An 18,983-nucleotide genomic window follows, 5' to 3' on the forward strand; every position below is an offset into this window, starting at 1 on the left:
CTTTTAATTTTGAAAGAGTAACTGTGTTTTTCTCTCAGTCATTTAAGAGGCGGTTTTTCCACCTGATTCAACTTGGTGATGGATCCTATAATTTGAATTTTTATAAAGACGAAAAGATCTCCAAGGAACCAAAAGGATCAATATTTCTGGATTCCTGCATGGGTGTGGTCCAGGTAAATATGAAAATAGCTATATCGTCAAGTTTTCTTATCTATGAAAGAACTGTATATGATGAATAGCAGGCTTAAACAAACACTTCGAAAACTGTGAATGTTAGTGGGAGAAATACAGCATCTAACTTTAAAATCAGTAAAGCCTTGCTTTTCATCAGCTGAGAAGATGGCGTTTGTAACACAGGCAGAACTGTGTTGTGGTAAGCACAGTGCGCCCTGGTGCGTGAATTCTTGTGTTTAAAACTTGCTGTGCGGCTTTTCAACTGTGTAACCCTGGGTGGACTACTCAGGTTTCTTCATCCGCAAAGTCGCGATAATCATGATATTTACTGAATAGGCTACTTGAGAGGATTGGACGAGATGATGCGAGAAAAGACCTAGAACGGCGCTTAGCCTCTAATAAGGGCTCAGTAAGTGACGACTTTCATCACCACCGTTACAGTACCAATGGCAGTGTAGTGCATTGGTTTTAAGAGTTTTAGAGCCAGACTGCCTGACTTCAAATCCCTACTCCACCACCTACCACCTGTGAATGTCTTAGAGATGTTGTTTAACCCCTCTATGCCGCAGTTTCTTCACCTGCTAAACAGGGGTGATGACAGGATCACGTACGGTTATTGAGAGGAAGAAATTAGTACAAGTGCTTGGGTGAGTGCTGGCACACGGACGCAGTCAGTCAGGATCAGGTATTTTTATCACAGTGTTGTAGAGTTTTTCCTAAACGTGACCTTGATCAGAAACATACTATATGGGTGTATTCTTTTGATAAAAAAGTCGGACAAAGGGAAAGTTGCTCTTGATTCTCCCCCTCCCGCCCCCATCTCCTCCTTTCCCAGAGAGATGCTGTTACCAGTTTAATAGGTGTCCTTCCATACTTCTAGAATTGTCTTTGAAAGCATTTTCCAGCTTCCTCCTTCCTCCATCCACCTGCCCATTTGCTCCCCTGCCATTTTCCAGGAAGATTTAAAGCAGCAACTTACAAGGATACATAAAACATAACGTGTGTTTGTTAGTTGCCATTGAGTCGATTCTGACTCATGGCGACCTCAAGTGCGTAGAGTAGAACTGCTCGGTAGGGTTTTCGAGGTGGTAACCTTTTGGTAACAGATCTCCAGGCCTTTCTTCCAAGGTGCCTGTGGGTGGGTTCAACTTATAGGCTAGTAATGAAGCGCTTAACTGTTTGTGCCACCCAGGGACTCTGAGAAAACTTAGCATAACATATGTTAAATCCTTTGTATAGCAGGTATATAGCCTGGCATATCCTTACTCTATAAGAACAGCATAAATGTAAAGTAGGAGTGAAAGGAGAAGATGAACAAGGGCCAGGAGGTAGGGGAGATAAGGCAGACTTGAACTAAACAAAAAAAAACCCACGGGCCTTAGAGACCTAACGCAAGCTGTGGGTGGGTCACAGGGGCACTAAGCTCCCTTGCTTAGAGAACTGTTGAGCCTCAGGGTTCACAGTACACATAAACTAAAAACTACGCAATTAGTGAGAAGCAGCCCAAGTAATTGGGACTGAAGATCATTCAGGCGTTTATCTCAGGGGCCCCCACAAAGAGGGCACTGTGTGATTAATGAACAATCTCCTTGACAACACCCCCACAGTAGATAAGAGTCACCATTATCAGCGAATTCTTGCTTAAAACGATTCAATGTTGGCTGATGACGCTGGCCTGAAGCTCGGTTCTCTAAGGAAGGTAGTTTTGTGGGGGCACTGTGTTTAAAGTCGGGGATACAGCTCTGTGGTCTGACCCCCAGGTTTACTTGTTTATGTATGTCCATGTTTACCTAAAATTTAATAGTATTTTCGTCAAAGTCATTCATCTAGTGGAAGCTGTCAAGTGGTGCCAAAGGGCAGCACTAGAAGCACATCTCTGCCTGCATCACCCCCATCTCAGCTGCTCCCCACTCCGAGACAACCCTTTTCACCGTTTCTCCTGGTATTTGCTTCCGTACTGCTGAATAACGAGCATTCAGTGCTGTTTCTTTGTTCATTAATTCTGGGCCTTATTTCAACGACTTGCTACGATGGTAGGTGAGGATTTTAGCCTCTGTTTCCTTTCTTCTGCTCTAATCGGGGGTAATTGCTTTCTAAGCCTGTGCACAGCCATCATCCTGGAAACCCCCACTGCCTTCCCCTTGTGTTGACTTCCTCGTTTCCAGGACCCTGTATCTTCCTCTTCTTTGGTTTCCTTTCTTGTTTTGGAGGAGCACATCCTCTAGTAGCTTCCTGAAAAATTGCACGGAAGGTATTCATTTTCTGAGACTTAGCATATCTACCGAATAGCTTCATTTTTGCATTCGCAATTGACTGATAGTCTGTCTAAATGTAGAAGTCCAAGGTGAAACCATCTTATCCCAGAATTTTGAAGGTGTTCCCTTATCTTATAGATGCTAGTATTGTTTTGAGGAGTCTGATGTCATTCTTGTTCCCTGGTCTTGACTTTTCTGTCTTTGGAAACAATTAGAATCTTCTTTGTATCTCTAGTGTTCTGAAATTTCACTTCATGTGTACTAATTTTGGTTTTTTTGATAATTTTTTTTCTTTTGTTAAGGTTTAACTTGCAAATAGAAAATACACAAATAGTGTGTAGTGCAATGAATTTTTACTAAATTTGGATCTCTTTTATCTTTTGTGCTGAGAACTCTGGGGGAGTTCTCATTCTGGAGATTGGGAAATTTTCTTTTTTTTTATTTAACAATTTTCAACCCTTCATTTCTCCATGCTTGTTTTGTACAACTTCTGTTAGATGTTTGATTTCTTAGGCTTTTCTCTAATGTTCTTTAAAATTTCATCCCTTTTTCTTTTTTGTCCTGCTTCCTGGGAGGTTTCTTCAATATCTTCTTATTCGTCTGTTGAATTTTTAAAATCCGCTGTTATATATAATTTCCGAGAGCTCTTTGGGGGAAGAGTAATTTTTTTTTTTTACTACCTGTCATTTACTTGATGTGTCTTTTTTCCGTCTTGGTTTAGGCCCATCCGTTTCAAGGTGGAGGCTTTCCCAGAAGTTTAGGAACCCTCGGCCATGTGTTTATGTTTAAGAGGGAGGTACTAGAAAGCCAGTGGGAAGCCTGCTGTGTGTGCACGCGTCTTGTGGACTGATGGGCCTTGCTGTCTAAAGTGACCAGACTGCCAGCCAATTGTTTCTTTAGGTTATTGCTCCTACCTGTACTTGTAGGTCTTTTCACTAGGGATATTCAGAGCAGGATCCTCTGATCTGTGTTTGACAGTAGGCCTTCCAAAGCTGAGCTGGGCATCCCACCATTCAGTAAAATCAGTTGTTGTTGAGTTGATTCTGACTCCTGGTGATCCCATGTGTGTCACAGTAGAACTGTACTCCGTAGAATTTTTAGTGCTGATTTTTTGGGAATTGATCACCCAGCTTTTCTTCTAAGGTGCCACTGGGTGGATGTGAACCTCCAACCTCTTGGTAAGCAGCTGAGCGCGTTAACTGTTTGTATGCCCCAGGGACTCCCACCATTCAACAAGCAGACTTAATTCCTGTTTTCCATTTTTCCTCATCTCTGCCCTTCTCTGTACCTCTTAGGCCTGGGTCTGGAGGCTCTTTAGCTCAATTTTTCCAGAAAGTCACAATCCTGTGCCACACAGCTTTTTATAGAGACTTTCAACCAAACATTATAGTTTTCAGGGCCCCCCTTGCCCTCTGCAGCCCCACCTTCTGTGCCGCCTGCTGCCTCCATTCCCTGGGCTCTTAAGCATTAACTGCCTTTAATTCATGGTATTCTCCTCTGTAGGCACTTAGGGTGACTTGAGGTGATATTTAAAATATTTAACACCTGTTGTTGCATGGCCCTGACCGATCGGAACGCACATGAGCTGTAAGCAGCTTGCGTGTCATCCAGGTGGAAATGCAGCTGAGAGCCCTCAGCCCTGACACGTGGTCCACCCTTCCACCATCCTCTTGCTGCTTTTTCTTGTTGTGGCTCAGTGCTGTATACGCAACCTGCTTTCTTCAGAGGTGGAGCTTATGTGTCTTTCTCATATTCTTGTTGTTTTGGGGTGATATTTGAGAGGAAAAATGTCAGAACCTTCGTTGCTCCACCATTTTACACCAGAAGCCTTCAGGTACATTCTCAAATACCTGGAAGCATGGATGGACTGCATATCCTTCAGCCGTTTTATCTTGACATTTGTTTCTTTTACCTGGGTTTTTGTTAATTTTTGGTAGCCATGGATTCTGGAATTTGCTTCTTGACAAGAATCTTCTTTTTGTTAGTGATTGAAACCAGAGCACCTAAACACTTAGATAAATAGAAGAATTAAGGAGCCTAATGTGGACTCGGAGCCCTGGTGGCATAGTGGTTACGAGCTCGACTGCTAACCAAAAGGCCAGCGGTTCAAATCCACCATCTGCTCCTTGGAAACCCTATTGGGCAGTTCTGCTCCAACCTACAGGGTGGCTATGAGTTGGAATCAACTTGAAACCGCAGTGGATTTGGTGGTTTTTGGTAATGTGGACTCAGGCTACTCTTACATCTTTATGACCAACTCATTTGAAAGAATCAGTAGGCAAATATAGAACCAAACATCTCACTTGCTCATCTAAAGGCCTCAAGTAGGAGGCATGTCAGCTGTTTATCTCCCTAGAAAATAGCATGTCATCTTGTAGGGTACAGCTGAGTGAAGTGTCTGCCCATCTGTTGATGGCACTTTTTAGCACCATGGGTCAAGGATCCGAATTCACTCTGTGCTTCATCTGGGAAAATTCTCCTGCTGTGTCTTTGAGTTCAGTAGTCTCTCCTTCTGCAATGTCTAAGTGCTGTTAATCCCAGCCACTGAAGTTTTCATTTCAGATACTATAATTTTCAACTAGAAGTTCCATTTGGTTTTTTAAAAAATATATCTCCTGTTTCTGTCCACATTATCTTCATATTTTTCTTGAGTATATTTATAATATTTTTAATAAAGGTCTTAATGAATGAACAGCAATGGATAAAGGCAGTGCTCTTGTCTGCTAATTCTGTCATCCTCTGTCTTTTATGAATATGTTTCTGCTGACTGGGTTTTCTTCTAATTATGGATCACATATTCCTGCTTCTCACATGTCTGATAATTTTTTATTGGATGCCAGATAGTATCCCTTTCATGTTTTGAGGCACTGGATCTTGTTGTATTCCTTTAAAGAACATTGGACTTTGTTTTGGCAGGAAGTTAAGATGACTTTAGGCTGGTTTGTCCCCTTTGAGGCTTGTTTTTAAGCTATTTTAAGATGAATTGATTAGCCTTTACCTGAGGGCAAGGTTAGTCCTACTGCAAAAGGGTGACCTTCTGGGATCTCTGTTGAATGCCCACGTCATGCAATTAATGAGGTCTGTCCACTCAGGCCAATGGGAACTCAAGTAATTGAAAGCCCTATCTGAAATCAGAAATATGTTCTCCCTGTAACTGAACGTGTGAAACATTCATTCATTCCTTGGTGGTGGTTCTTTACCCAGCCTCATGGAGCTTCACTCTACATGCTCCTGGCTTAGTACTAAGAAAAAACTCAAAGGGTACTCTGTGCATATGTGGGAGCTCTTTCTTTGTGTAGCTTTCTCCTCTGAGTTCTGCGTCCCACCTGTTCTAGTCACCTTGGTCTTCCTGAACTCTGGTAGGTCTCTTCGACTCAGTGAGACCCAGGACTCTGTTTAGGTTCCCGATTCCTGTACCACAGTCCAGAAATTGCCTCCAGACAGAAAGCCAAGGTGATGGTAGGGCTTGTCTCCTTTACTTCTCTTCTGCTGGTAACCTGGTGGTACAGTGGTTAGGAGCTCAGCTGTTAACCAAAAGGTCGGCAGTTCGAATCCACCAGCCGCTCCTTGGAAACCCTGTGGGCAGTTCTCCTGTGTCCTACAAGCTTGCTGTGAGTCGGACTTGACTTGACAGCAATGGGTTTGGTTTTGGTTTTTACCAGGGATGACAGACCTGCACTGTCCATTGTCCAGTTTCTAAAAACAGTTGTTTCATCTATTTGGTCCAGTTTCCTAGGTATTATGGTGGAAGGCTTAAGTCCAGACCCTGTTACTTCATCTTAGCCAGAAGTATAGGGTAGGAGCCCAAAGTGTCTGCAGGGATCAAGCAGGTAAATTAAGGGAAAGAAGAGTCCGGGGTGTAAAGCCTTGGGGCTGCTGAGAGCTGTGATGGAGCACAGGTCCTGGTTTAAAGAGAGACGCTGCTTCTCAGCTCTAGCTGACATCGCCTTGTGGAGCTACCAGCTCAGTTTTGCCAGATCATCTGTCTGTTTTTTCAAGAAAGCCAGAAATACAGGTTTTTTAGTTAAATCTTGTCCCCCCCACCCCAGTGGCTTGTCCAGTTGATTCCAGCTTATGGTGACCCCTTGTTTGCAGAGTAGAACTGCACTAAATCTTGGTGTTTTTAATTCTTAGTAACCAATTTAAAAAGGAGGAGCACTGGTGGTACAACGGTTAAGTGCTCGGCTGCTAACTGAAAGGTCAGTGGCTGGAACCCACCCAGCAGCTCTGCGGGAGAAAAGACCCGGTGGTCTGCTTCCCTGAAGGTTGTTGTTAGCGTTGTTACCGACTCGTAGCGACCCCACGTACAACAGGACTGAAACCGCCTGGTCGGCACCACCCTCACGATCGTTGCTGCATGTGAGCCCCGTTGTTGCAGCCGCTGTGTCAGCCCATCTCGTTGAGGGTCTTCCTCTTTTTCGCTGGACCCTCTGCTTCACCAAGCGTGATGTCCTTCTCCGGGGACTGACTCCCCTGACAGCGTGTCCACAGTACGTGAGATGTAGTTTCGCCATCTTTGCTTCTGAGGAGCATCCTGGTTGTGCTTCTTCCAAAGACAGATTTGTTCCTTCTTTTGGCGGTCCATGGTATTTGCCAACACCACAGTTCAAAGGGATCAGTAGTTCTTTGGTCTTTCCTTATTCATTGCCCAGCTTTCACATGCATATGATGCAATTGAAAACACCATGGCTTGGGTCAGGCACGCCTTAATCCTTAAAGTGACATCTTTGCTTTTTAACACTTTAAACCCAAAAACCCAAAACCCAGTGCCTTCGAGTTGATTCCGACTCATAGCGACCCTATAGGACAGAGTAGAACTGCCCCATAGAGTTTCCAAGGAGCGCCTGGCGGATTCAAACTGCCCACCCTTTGGTTAGCAGCCGTAGCACTTAACCACTATGCCACCAGGGTTTCCTTTTAAACACTTGAAAGAGGTCTTTTATAGCCTAGGAAACCCTATGAGATTGTTCTACTCTGTCCCGTTGGGTCACTATGAGTCAGAATCAACTTGACAGCACAGAACAACAATACTAATGATTTAAAAAGAAATAACCCTGCACTGTGCAGGACTGAAAAAAAAAAGGGGGTGGGCATAGGGCAGTGGGTGGAAAAGACACATGTAGGGAAGCCTCCAAGTTTGCAGCCTCTGCCCCAGGAGAAGATAGGCCTGCTGTGCAGCCCATAAACCTTGGCTCAGAACAGTGTATTGGGGCCCTAGATCAAGACTGTAGTCCCACTCAGTGTTCACTAAAAATGATTTTTGATCAGCATCTGATCAGCATGTGTGTGCCTCACAGCTAGCAGCCCCCCCGCCCCCAGCTGAAAGCCACCACTGTGAATGCCCGAGTCACAGGCATAAAGTAAGGAGAACCCGAGTGAATTGTAAGTGACAGAGCATCACTTCCGTGGGACTCTGAAGTAGAAGTTTCAATTATATTCTTAAATTAAGGAACTTTTTAAGTTACTTTCAAACTGAATTTTCTAGCGTTGGCTTAAAAAAACATTTAAAGCGAAATTAAGTATGGTATTTGGCAATACAGTTTTTCAAGTAGGAAGTAATCATTGTTGTATAGGAGACTTTTGTTACACGTGAGTCTGACACAGCCTGTAGATGTTTTTCCGCGTACAGCGAACCTGTAGTTATTAGCAGGGCTGTCATTTACTCTCTGGAGTAAGTTTCAAAATGTAAGGTTCTGACTTGAATGGAAGTCTCTTCCTTCACATTTTTTTTGCAGGGTGTGGTCGATAGTGTTTAACATTTAATGAATCTAAGGCTTCAAAAGTTTGAAATGATTTACTTTTTCATCCGTGTCTGTTTATAAATTAAGCTCCAAAATTTGTGATTTAAATGTTTTTTTTAAATTACTTCTGGCCATTGTGGAAAAAAAAAATTAGTTTATTAATGCAATCAGTTCAGGGAGATACCTAAACTAAAATTTTTAAGTAGACCTGAAAGAAATACAGTTTAGAATTTCAAGCTCCAAAAGCAATTCAGAACTTTTGAAATTTATTCCACTTATTTTGCAGATGAGGAAACTGAGGCCTAGTAGGGTAAATAACTTAGCATCAAGGTCTAATGTTCTTGCCCCATCTTTAACGTTTCCCTTTTTATAGATTTTCATGAGTATGTGAAGAGTGTGTTGGGGTGGAGCGGGACCAGGAGAAAACTCATTTCATCTCTAGCCTTTTGACGCCTCCTCTGATTTTTGCCTCCCGCTGAAGTGAAGTGAGGTCTAAAATTACTGAACCCACAGCAGGCGGTCTGTGTACAATAGTCTGTAGCTTTGCCAAGGGCAGTGCTCTGCTCTGTGTTTCTGAGAACCGCCCTGCAGTTTGAAAGGGCCACCTCGTCCCTGAGACACGCTGAGGGGCTGCCACAGGCACTGTGGACAACTGTCTAGAATTTCAGTCGGTGGGTGGCTAGGGGCTGTTCTGCGGGTTGGGGGGAGTTTGATCACGTGCCTCTTAACCTGTGTGTACCTGTGTGTACTCTTGTGGCATTGTTCTCAGAGCTGAACCTCTTTTTATTGCAATAATTCTTGACCGCCGGTAATTTTGCCCACCTGGGGGAAAATTGATTGAGCCCTGATGGCGAAGTGGTTAAGAGTTCAGCTGCAAACCAAAAGGTCAGCGGTTCGAATCTACCAGCCGCTCCTTGGAAATCCTATTCTGTCTAATACGGTTGCTATGAGTCAGAATCGACTTGACGGCAATGAGTTTTGGGGGGACAGTTGGCAATGTCATGGAATCACTGTGGTGGTTACAGCTGGGGAGGGATGCTGCTGGCATCTAGTGGTTAGAGGCCAGATAGGCCTCTAACCACCCTACAGCGCACAGGACAGTCACCACAACGAAGAACTGTGGGCGCCAAATGTCAGTAGTGCTGAGGCTGAGAAAGCCTGGTCTAGCACGCGTTCATCTTCCATCACTTAATGCTGCTGGACTTTTTATTTTCTTTCTTGTTTTTTATTGTGCTTTAGATGGAGGTTTACAGAGGAAATTAGTTTCTCATAAACAATTAATACATACATTGTTTTGTGACATTGGCTGCCAACCCCATGACATTTCACCAATCTCCCTTCTTGACCTTGGGTTTCCCATTACCAGCCTTGCTGTCCCCTCCTGCCTTCTGGTCCTTGCCCCTTTGCTGGTGTGCCGCTTTAGTCTCGTTTTGTTTTATGGCCCTGTCTAATCTTTGGCTGAAGGGTGAACCTCGGGAGTGACTTCATTACTGAGCTGGAAGGGCGTCTGGGGGCTGTCTTTGTACTTTTAGCCAAACACTTTCACAAGCGTAGAAACCAGGGAAGGCTGGGGATAAGAGTCCAAATACCTTTTGGGATTTCTGAGTGATTAGGAAGTTCCAAATAAGTCAAATATATTGACAGATAATGGCTTATGTTTAAAAATATAATACCATACTGTTTCATTAAGAAATATATTCATCGAGGTAGAGGAATAAGACAATTTTCAATGAAATCTTGGTCATTCAACAAATACTTTTCATGTGCCTATTATGTGCCAGACACTGTTTTAGAGACTAAGGATAGTGAACAAAAGAAGGGGGAAAGTCTCTGCCCTCAGGGAGCTTATTGGGAGGGACAGATAATAAAATAAATCTGTAAAATATGTAAAAATGTGTCAGATGGAAAAATAGAGCTACGGAGAAAATAAAGCAGGGAAGCTGGATGGTGATGGGGCTTATGAGGGAGAGAACTTGCAGTTGTAAATACCAAACCAAAAAAACCAAACCGATTGTCTTCACGTCGATTCTGACTTGTAACAACCCTATAGGACAGAGTAGAACTGCTCTGTAGGGTGTCTAAGGCTGTAAATCTTAAGGGAAGCAGACCACCACATCTTTCTCCTGCGGAGCAGCTGGTGGGTTTGAACTGCCGACCTTTCGATTAGCAGCCAAGCACTTAACCACTGCGCCACCAGAGCACCTTGCAGTTATAAATAGGGTGGTCCCAAATGCCAATGAGACAGCATCCGTCAGCAAGTAATACCATTGCAGTTGAGTTGATTCTGACTCATAGCGACCCTATAGGACAGAGTAGAAGTGCCCCCGTAGGGCTTCCAAGGAGCGACTGGTGGATCTGAACTGCCAACCTGTTGGTTAGCAGCCATCAGCAAATAATAAAGAGAAATTATTTAAGACAGTTCCAATTCTTTAAAAATATGTCTCTTTACCATTTTTACATTTCAGAACAACAAAGTCAGGCGTTTTGCTTTTGAGCTAAAGATGCAAGACAAAAGCAGTTATCTTTTGGCAGCAGACAGTGAAATGGAGATGGAGGAATGGATCACAACTTTGAACAAGATTCTCCAGCTCAACTTTGAAGCGGCGATGCAAGAAAAGCGGAATGGAGACTCTCATGAAGGTAGGTAGGTCGTGCTTTCCCCAGGCAGGTGCATACTCGGAGGGGAGCCTTCATTTTTGCTAAGTGGGTTAGGAAGTGTGTGTGTGTGTGTGTGTGTGTAGATATGTATATACACATATATCTATCTACACATACACCACACGTACATGAGAGATGAGAAAGATGTCAACTCTACAAATATTTTATCAGCGTATGTGATCTTGTGACATTAGAACTTATTACCCTGACATCATTTTTATAAGCAAAATTCTGTAAAGGAGGTGGTATATATAATGGGAAAAGCCACAGCTTTGGAGGCAGGAAGACCTGGGTTCGAGTCCTAGCAATACCATTTTTCAGCTGTGTGACCTTGGGCAAGCTACTTAAGTTTTTGACCCTCAGTTTACTCACCTGTAAAATGGAAGTAAAACAAAACTCCTGGTCAGATAGGAAGATTAAATAAGATAATGTATCTCAAGTAGCTGGCATAGAATCAGCACTTACAACAGTAGTTGTAGTAACTGTTTCTTTAATAATGTCCTTTGGAATTTTCAAGACAAAGAATGCATAGAAGCCTCAGATTAAACTGGCAGGAAGAATTTTGACAACGCATGTGATATTTCAAGCCCTTAGATAGGTGATTCTCAATCCTGGCTGCACACTAGAAATAACCTGGGAGCTTTTTAAAGTGCCCTGCTTCCTTGGCCTTGTGGAAGATTCTAATTTAGTTGACCGGGGGTGGGGCCTGGGTAGGTCTGACTTTCAGCAGGTGTGATGGGTATGGCCATGCTGTTTATAGCCAGTTGCTTATAGCTTATATCAGATCTAATTAAAGAGCCCTGGTGGCACAACGATTAAGCACTCAGCTGCTAACTGGAAGGCTGGCGGTTTGAACCCACCCGGTGGCTCCACGGCCGAAAGACCCGGTGATCTGCTGCCATAAAGATTCCTAAATCCAGTGCCGTTGAGTTGATTCTGACTCGTAGCGACCCTATGGGACAGAGTAGAACTGCCCCATAGAGCCCATAAAGATTATGGCCTACAAAACCCTACGGGGCAGTTCTACTCTGAACCATGGGGTTGCTGTGAGTCTGAAATGGTCTTGGCACCTACCACCACCATCAGCTCTAATTAGACAATGGCCATGCTTATCCAACCTGTTAAATGTTTTACCTGCCACTACTCACCTGGGTTTTTCTGCTGCACATCCAGGATTGAAAAGCTACTGCGGTAGACAGCACAAAAGAGAGGCAACTTAGTTCTCCTGCCTTAAAGAAAATGCTTCAATAACTAGTGACTGGGGTGATCTGTTTCTCCGTTTTAGATGACGAGCAAAGCAAATTGGAAGGTTCTGGTTCCGGCTTAGATAGCTACCTGCCTGAGCTTGCCAAGGTAACACTGTCTTAAATCTTCTGCTCTTCAGAGCGATACTGAAATCGTTGTCATTTCATAGCTTTGTCCAGAATGGAATCTATTGAAGTTCATTAATAATTACAGTGAAAGCTGTGAGAGCCAGAACCCGACAGGAATGCCTCATTTTTCCGCATCTCACAAGTTTTCTGCTTTGACAGGGTGCAGTCTTAACACTTTTCTATGGCTCTCTATTAGTGGAGAATATTTGAGTTTTCTTCTATGACAGGTTTCCACCTTACGTGGATTCTGGATTTTGAAGGTTTTACCGTACATTTAATAAATCATTAATAATTATGCTTATAATTAACTCTATTTTCTGACCTGAGTGTGAGGTGTTGTGAGATACATTGCTGAGCTGAGTCAGAAAGCGGTGTGTTTTCCAGGAAGTATACAAAGCATTGTCTTTTTATTATTCTTTAGGTGTTTTTTTCTCCATAATATTTAATACTGCATAAGTTTTGCAGAAATAACCAAAATACAGAGATAAAATGTTTCCATAGTAACATGGTTCTTACCATGCTTGCATATATATTCCTGCTTATACAAATTAATAGATAAAATTCCAAAGAGGCTGGACCGTAATAATCTTGTCACTAGGTTGCCTGAGTTACATAAAATGTTACTGACAGAGGCTTCACTAACAGCGTATTTCCTGGGTCATTCTTGATGGGGAGAAAAAAAAAAGTTATACCTGTTTTTTACAATTTTGAGAAACATAAAATGTTACTGAAAATCACAAAGAAAAACAAGCAAGCCTATTCCCACTACCCAGATTCATTATCAGTTACTATGTTGTTATTTTAGCTTCCTTTTTAAAAAAAACAAAATAAAACATCAGTTATGCGGGCAGTTCTTTTTGAGCATCATCCTAATTCCATTCTTTGCCTCTCTTGCAAACCCAGCCAGAGACAACCACTGTTACGCGTTTTCCCCATTTCACTTTTACATCTTCACAAATCATGTATCATAACAATATATATGGTGGCGCTTTGTGTCTTAAAAATGTTACATAAAGTGCTAAGAGATGTATTATTCTGCATTTGCTTTTATTTTTAGTTCATCCTTGCTTTTGAGATCTAGCCAAGCTTAGAAATTGATCTTATTCATCCATTTTATTGCGTTATGTAAACGTTCTATTGTCACCGTTCCATTATCTCCATTATTTTTCTGTCACAGACAATGCTACAGTGAATATCCTTGTCCTTATCTCATTGGGTGCATCTATGAATGACTCTTTTTTTTAAATGAGAGAAATACCTTTGTCTTCCCTATCTAACCCTTTTTATTCTTATTCCATTATTGCCATTCTAGTCCTTTTGTTTTTTTAGACTATAGTGAAACAGTAGCCCTCAACACCCACATTTCAACCACTGTGATAGAAACCTGGTTTATCTGTACACAATTATAAATAGACTAGCATTGACATTGACTTTTGTTTTAAGACATCATGGCTGTTTTAAAATACAAACTCTCCCTCCCTGGCTAGGAATTCAGAGCATTGTTTTTCTTTAGAATTTGACTGCTACCACAGTGTCTTTTTAGCACCTGCCTATTAAAGCTAATCTTGGTGTCATTTTCTAAGAAAGAAGGTAGAAAATTGTAACCTCCTCGTAGTCTGGAAGAGTTTTGACCTGTGTGTTTGTGCTGTTGGTGTTTTGAACTTCCGTGTATCATTTTTATGCATTGAGACTTGCTTTTTGTTTCTAGATGTTCTAGGGTGCATACTTTCTCAGAGCAAAACATTTGAACCTTTTTGATTTGAGTTTTTTGGAGCAAATAATCTGTGTGATTCAATCCAGAATTTAGAAGGTAGCTTTCTCCATTTACTAACTGAACAGAACAGACACCTAGCAGACTTGGAGTTTTCCATCCTGCTGTTGATGATTCGGAAACCTGTATTCTTTTCCTGTGAAGACATACAGGCGTTGGGGCCTCTTCTCTTGTCTCACTGCCTGCCACTACCTGGCCCACAGCAGTCAGCCGTCCTGGATTCTAAGACCTAGGGACAATCTAAAGAGTGCCTGTATAACTTACATGTAGAGCTGTTTTCAACCTGTGGTCTACAGCCACGGTAGCTGAAGTCACTTTAGTTGGTAAAATCAATTAATTGGTTCCAGCCCCCATTTCTTACCTTTTTTGTTGTTTTGGTTTTTCTCCTTTTTTTTATTGGCATATAACTTACACAGAGTACAATACTCAAGCATTAACTGTGTAGCTCAATGGACTTCGTACCTTTACACCCATGTAACCACCACCCAGATCAAGACAGGGAACATTGCCAGCATTTCAGCACACTGGATTCCGCCCCCTCGCAGCTGATACCACATTATCTTGACTTCCATCACTGCAGACTAGTCCTGACTGTTCTAGACCTTCCTGTAAGTGGAGTCGTACAATGTGCATCTTTGTGTCAGGCTTCTTGAGCTCCACAGGGTGTGACCCACATTTTAAAAAAATACTAAATGGAATAGAACTGAACAGAGTGAATCCAAGTACATTGCCCGTATTAATGATAGATAAAACCTGTTGCCATCCAGTCGATTCCAACTCATAGCAACCCTTTAGGACAGAGTAGCGCTGCTCCATAGGGTTTCCAGGGAGCAGCTGGTGGATTTGAACTGCCAACCTTTCGGTTAGCAGCCAAATGCTTAATCATTGGGCCACCAGGTTCCCAATAATAACAGATAGCATTTCAGTAATCGTGTGTGTGTGTGTGTGTGTTGGGTTGTGATATAAAACATTTTTTATTGTGGATCGTGATCAGAGTTTGAAAATTGCAGTATTTTAAGGGTCTGTACTTTTTTTTCCCCTCCACCAGCGGTTGGGCTTTAAAAACATTTTTTAAGAAGGAAGGTAGAAAATCCAGGAAGTAATTTTTCAAAGGAAAAAATGAAGATGTCCTTTTCCTAGTGGGAGGGGTGGTCTGTTGGTGGGCTGTTCGGGTGGTGACGCCTTGTGCTTTCAGCTGGGGCCCGGGGAAGAATGTGGTGTTGCTTGTATATCGTTCTCCACCGGCATGTCTGGGACGGGCATCGTTTGTTCACCGGGATGGGAGCTTGGCTGGTAACTGGTCATCCAGCTTTTGGAAGGAATGGATTCTGTGGTTACAGAATTGGAGATTGAAGCAGGAAGGGGAGGGGGTGGGGAGAGAGGCAGGAGGCACACATCTGTGCAGGGAGGAAGCGTTAGCTGAGGGTAAAGGGGTAAAGGGTCAAGTACCTGGGAAGGAAGCTGTAACCCTGGGAGGCTGAGCCATAGTTAAGGAAGAATTGCAGAGAAAAGGATTAGAACAATGGCAGAAGGCAGAACGTAGTTGAAGGTGTAATTTAATCAGCAGTCTCCTCTCTGGTCAACCCCTCTTTCTGCCTCCCTCTTCCTGTTTCCCTGCCTTTTGTTTTCCACTGTGACTGAGCCATAACCAAACAGGATACGATTGACAGGAAGTTGTTTTAGTACAAAAATAACTGGTGTCTCATTCTGCAGTATTATGGAGAGACCCTTTACTTATGGCTTGAGGATATGGACTTAGGTTTTTGAAACATTTTGTGTATTCTTGGAACCTGTGTTTGTACATTTAATACTGAACATTTCTGTCGCTTTCATATTAGGAGACATGTATTTACCCTAAAACCTGTTCTTTTCCTCCTGTTGTCTAATATGAACCAAACATTTTGTTATAAAGGTAACAGGATTTATAGCATCAGAGTACATAGTCTTATAAACATAATTTCTAAATTAAATACACAAACTGCAGTTAAAGTTACTTAATTGATTTCTTCCCTAGAAAGTCAAGGAATTAACGTGGTCCATTTTGCAAGCCCCGTTACTAGTTGTTTAGTAATTTCTTTCTCTGGTTACACTTACCTTAGGTGACATTGGAACATACGTGTATATCACCTCCTTGAAATATAAAGGTAATTTGAGGAAAATCCTCAGCTCACTCTTTACCACAGCTTTTCCATTTTTGAGTAGCTTTGGTAATCAAAAAACAGCAGCTCACCCTTAATTCGGTTTCCCCATGTGGTTCTGAAAGACAAGCAGAGTTTCTTGTTAATCCGGAATTCGTCACGACGTATTATTACTGTGTGACTTTTCTATTATTACTGTGTGACTTTTCTTTGGAGCTGATGAGCTTAATCTTTCTAGATAACCTTTCCACAGTGGAACACAGGACAAACTATGGTGCCTCAAACTTTCTAGTCCCATTAAGGATGAGTAAGGGCCAGAGTGCAAAATCCAGCAAGACTTACTGGAGCCCATACAGTTTCATAGATACCTTTTCTGATTTTTTTAAAACCTACTCTGTTAATACATTCTTCTTGATACTTCAATCCAGAAAATGATGTCATTGCATAATAATACCAAGGAATTGGCTGGGATTACACTTGTGAGGTCAGCTGGCATTCCATTTCTTTGACCTCCTTATCCTGTAACTCCTTATTATAGCTTTGTAACATAAGGGATGAGATAATGATCCTGGAGAGTTTGATATCTGGGAAGTAGTGGAAATAAATCATGTCTCTTTATAAATCATTGCTCTTTAAATTAAAAAATATGTATTCTGACCTCAAAAGATTTTGCTAAGTCTTCATATTCCAACCAATTCTGTTTTAATGACCCAATAGTCAACACAATATTTTTCTGATAACTCATCCTCAAAAAAAGATACTGTTAGCCATAGCCTTTGGCTTTTCATCATTTTGCCTGCTCTCAAATGAACTTAAGACACAGAATGTGCCTAAATTCAACGCCAGTCCTTCTGGAAACTCTTGAGCGCTTGTCCGTAACTCTTTCTTAAGACACAGAAGAAAATACGTTCAAGGTATGTCCTTAGTGATTCGACTCAGAGCTTGAGGGAGTCGGGGAATAACCTTTCCTTTAGGAGAGAATCATTCTGTTTTCTGACTTCTGAGAAGTGTCCTTTTTTACAGACGATGTCTCCGCCATTGTTTCCGTTTTCTTTCCTTGTTTCTCTTTTGCTTTTCTCTACACTAAACCCGGAGTAGTAGGTGAGCTGTGCGTAGTGTGACAACAGGGTTTGGGGAAAAGCCAGCCCAGCTCTTCCTACCTTCACTGTAGGGACTGACCACAGGTTATTTTAGGAACTGAGCTGTCACTGTCACTTTGAGAAGTGCTCAGCCACATAGTTTTGGGGATTTTTTTTTTTTTTTTTACAGTTGTATTTGTGGGCTCTTAGATTCTGAAAGAAAACCCTGGTGGCATAGTGGTCAAGTGCTACGGCTGCTAACCAAAAGGTTGGCAGTTCAAATCCACCAGGCGCTCCTTGGAAACTCTATGAGGTAGTTCTACTCTGTCCTATAGGGTCACCATGGGTGGGAATTGACTCACAACAACAGGTTTTTTTTTTTTTTTTTAAGCTTGTGAAAGTGCATATTAGAACTATTTATTTTTTTTTTTCTAAAAATTTTAATTCAAAATACGTGTGCTTGCTATGTTGTTGTGTGCTGTCAAGTCCTTTCCAACACATGGTGACCCCAGAGTAAGACTGTGCCCCATAGAGTCTCCTAGACTGAAATCTTTATGGGAGCAGGTCGCTAGGTCTCTCTCTCACAGAATGTGTGTTCAAATCGTGAACCTTTGGGTTAGCAGCCTAGCGCTATAACGATTGCACCACATAGACTCCTTTTGTGCTTACTATGTTCTTGTTGTTGTAAGGTGCTGTCGAGTTGATTCCAACTCATAGTGACCCTGTGAACAACATAATGAAACACTGCCTGGTCCTACCCTATGCTCACAATCCTTATTATCCTTGAGCCCATTGTTGCAGCCACTGTGTCCATCTCATTGAGGGTCTTCCTCTGTTTTACTGACCTTCTACTTTACCAGGCATGATGTTCTTCTCCAGGAACTGGTTTCTTCTGATAATATGTGCAAAGTATGTGAGATGAAGTCTTACCATCTTCGCTTCTGGGGAGCTTTCTGGCTGTACTTCTTACAAGACAGATTTGTGCTTGCCACAGTAAATTAAAAAAAAAAAAAAAAATCCAGAGTTCCCATGCTCCTGAGAGCACCAATGTTAATGACCTGTTGTGATTGCTCTTTCTTCAACTGTATGCTCACAAAAAACATATATATACATAAATACAGGAATTTTTAGGCATTATTTTTTTTTGAACGCATGCTCTACATGACTCCGAAGCTTGTTCTGTCACTCAGTAATCTCATAGATATCCCTCAGGGTCGATAAAGGGTCTGGTTTACTCATTTTCCTGGCAACATAATATTCCAACTATGGCTATAACCCAGTGCATTTGGCCGTCTTCCCATTCGTGACCATACAGGTGGTTTACAACTTTTAGTCTCGGCACACAGTGGGCCACGGACATCCGTGCGTGTTTACAACCTTAAACACTTGAGCTCTTATTTCAATGGGATACATTCCCCAGAGTATTTCTGGGTCAGAGGTTATTGTGTTTTTAATGTTTTCAATATTGCCAGATTATTTTTCCAGAAGGTGACCATTCACGTTCACATCACAGTGTATGAGTTCTGTTTCTCTGCATCCTCGGCTGAGGAGTGGAAGATGGTGTCCCACATGTTAGCGGTAACACTTTTCATGCTTTTGTGTATATGTTTGCCATTTGGACTTCTTCTTCTCTGGCATGCCTGTTCATATCCTCTACCTGATTTTTTCCCCATGCTTAGTGTAGTCATTAAGAGACTGCTGTGCAGCCGGGCAGCCTGAGTTAGAGGCCAGGCCTCAGTGTAACATTGTGAGACCTTGAGCAAGGTACTTAACCCCCATGCCTCCCTGTCTCCT

The 18,983-nt window shown here is 42.3% G+C and overlaps 1 protein-coding gene across 19 annotated transcripts in view; it reads left to right on the forward strand.

Annotated features, from left to right (window-relative positions):
- DOCK9 (dedicator of cytokinesis 9) overlaps positions 1–18,983 on the forward strand; it is a 345,105-nt gene that overhangs the window by 183,585 nt on the left and 142,537 nt on the right. For all 19 annotated transcript variants that reach the window (XR_010318170.1, XM_064269962.1, XM_064269966.1 and 16 more), the window contains 3 exons: positions 39–173; positions 10,636–10,810; positions 12,114–12,181. Coding sequence is in view for 18 of the 19 variants with exons in the window: in XM_064269962.1 (XP_064126032.1) it covers positions 39–173; positions 10,636–10,810; positions 12,114–12,181 (378 nt within the window). In the remaining variant the exon portion in view is untranslated. The remainder of the gene's footprint in view (positions 1–38; positions 174–10,635; positions 10,811–12,113; positions 12,182–18,983) is intronic.

This window comes from Loxodonta africana, chromosome 17, assembly GCF_030014295.1.
Source record: "Loxodonta africana isolate mLoxAfr1 chromosome 17, mLoxAfr1.hap2, whole genome shotgun sequence".
NCBI classification, from domain to species: domain Eukaryota; kingdom Metazoa; phylum Chordata; class Mammalia; order Proboscidea; family Elephantidae; genus Loxodonta; species Loxodonta africana.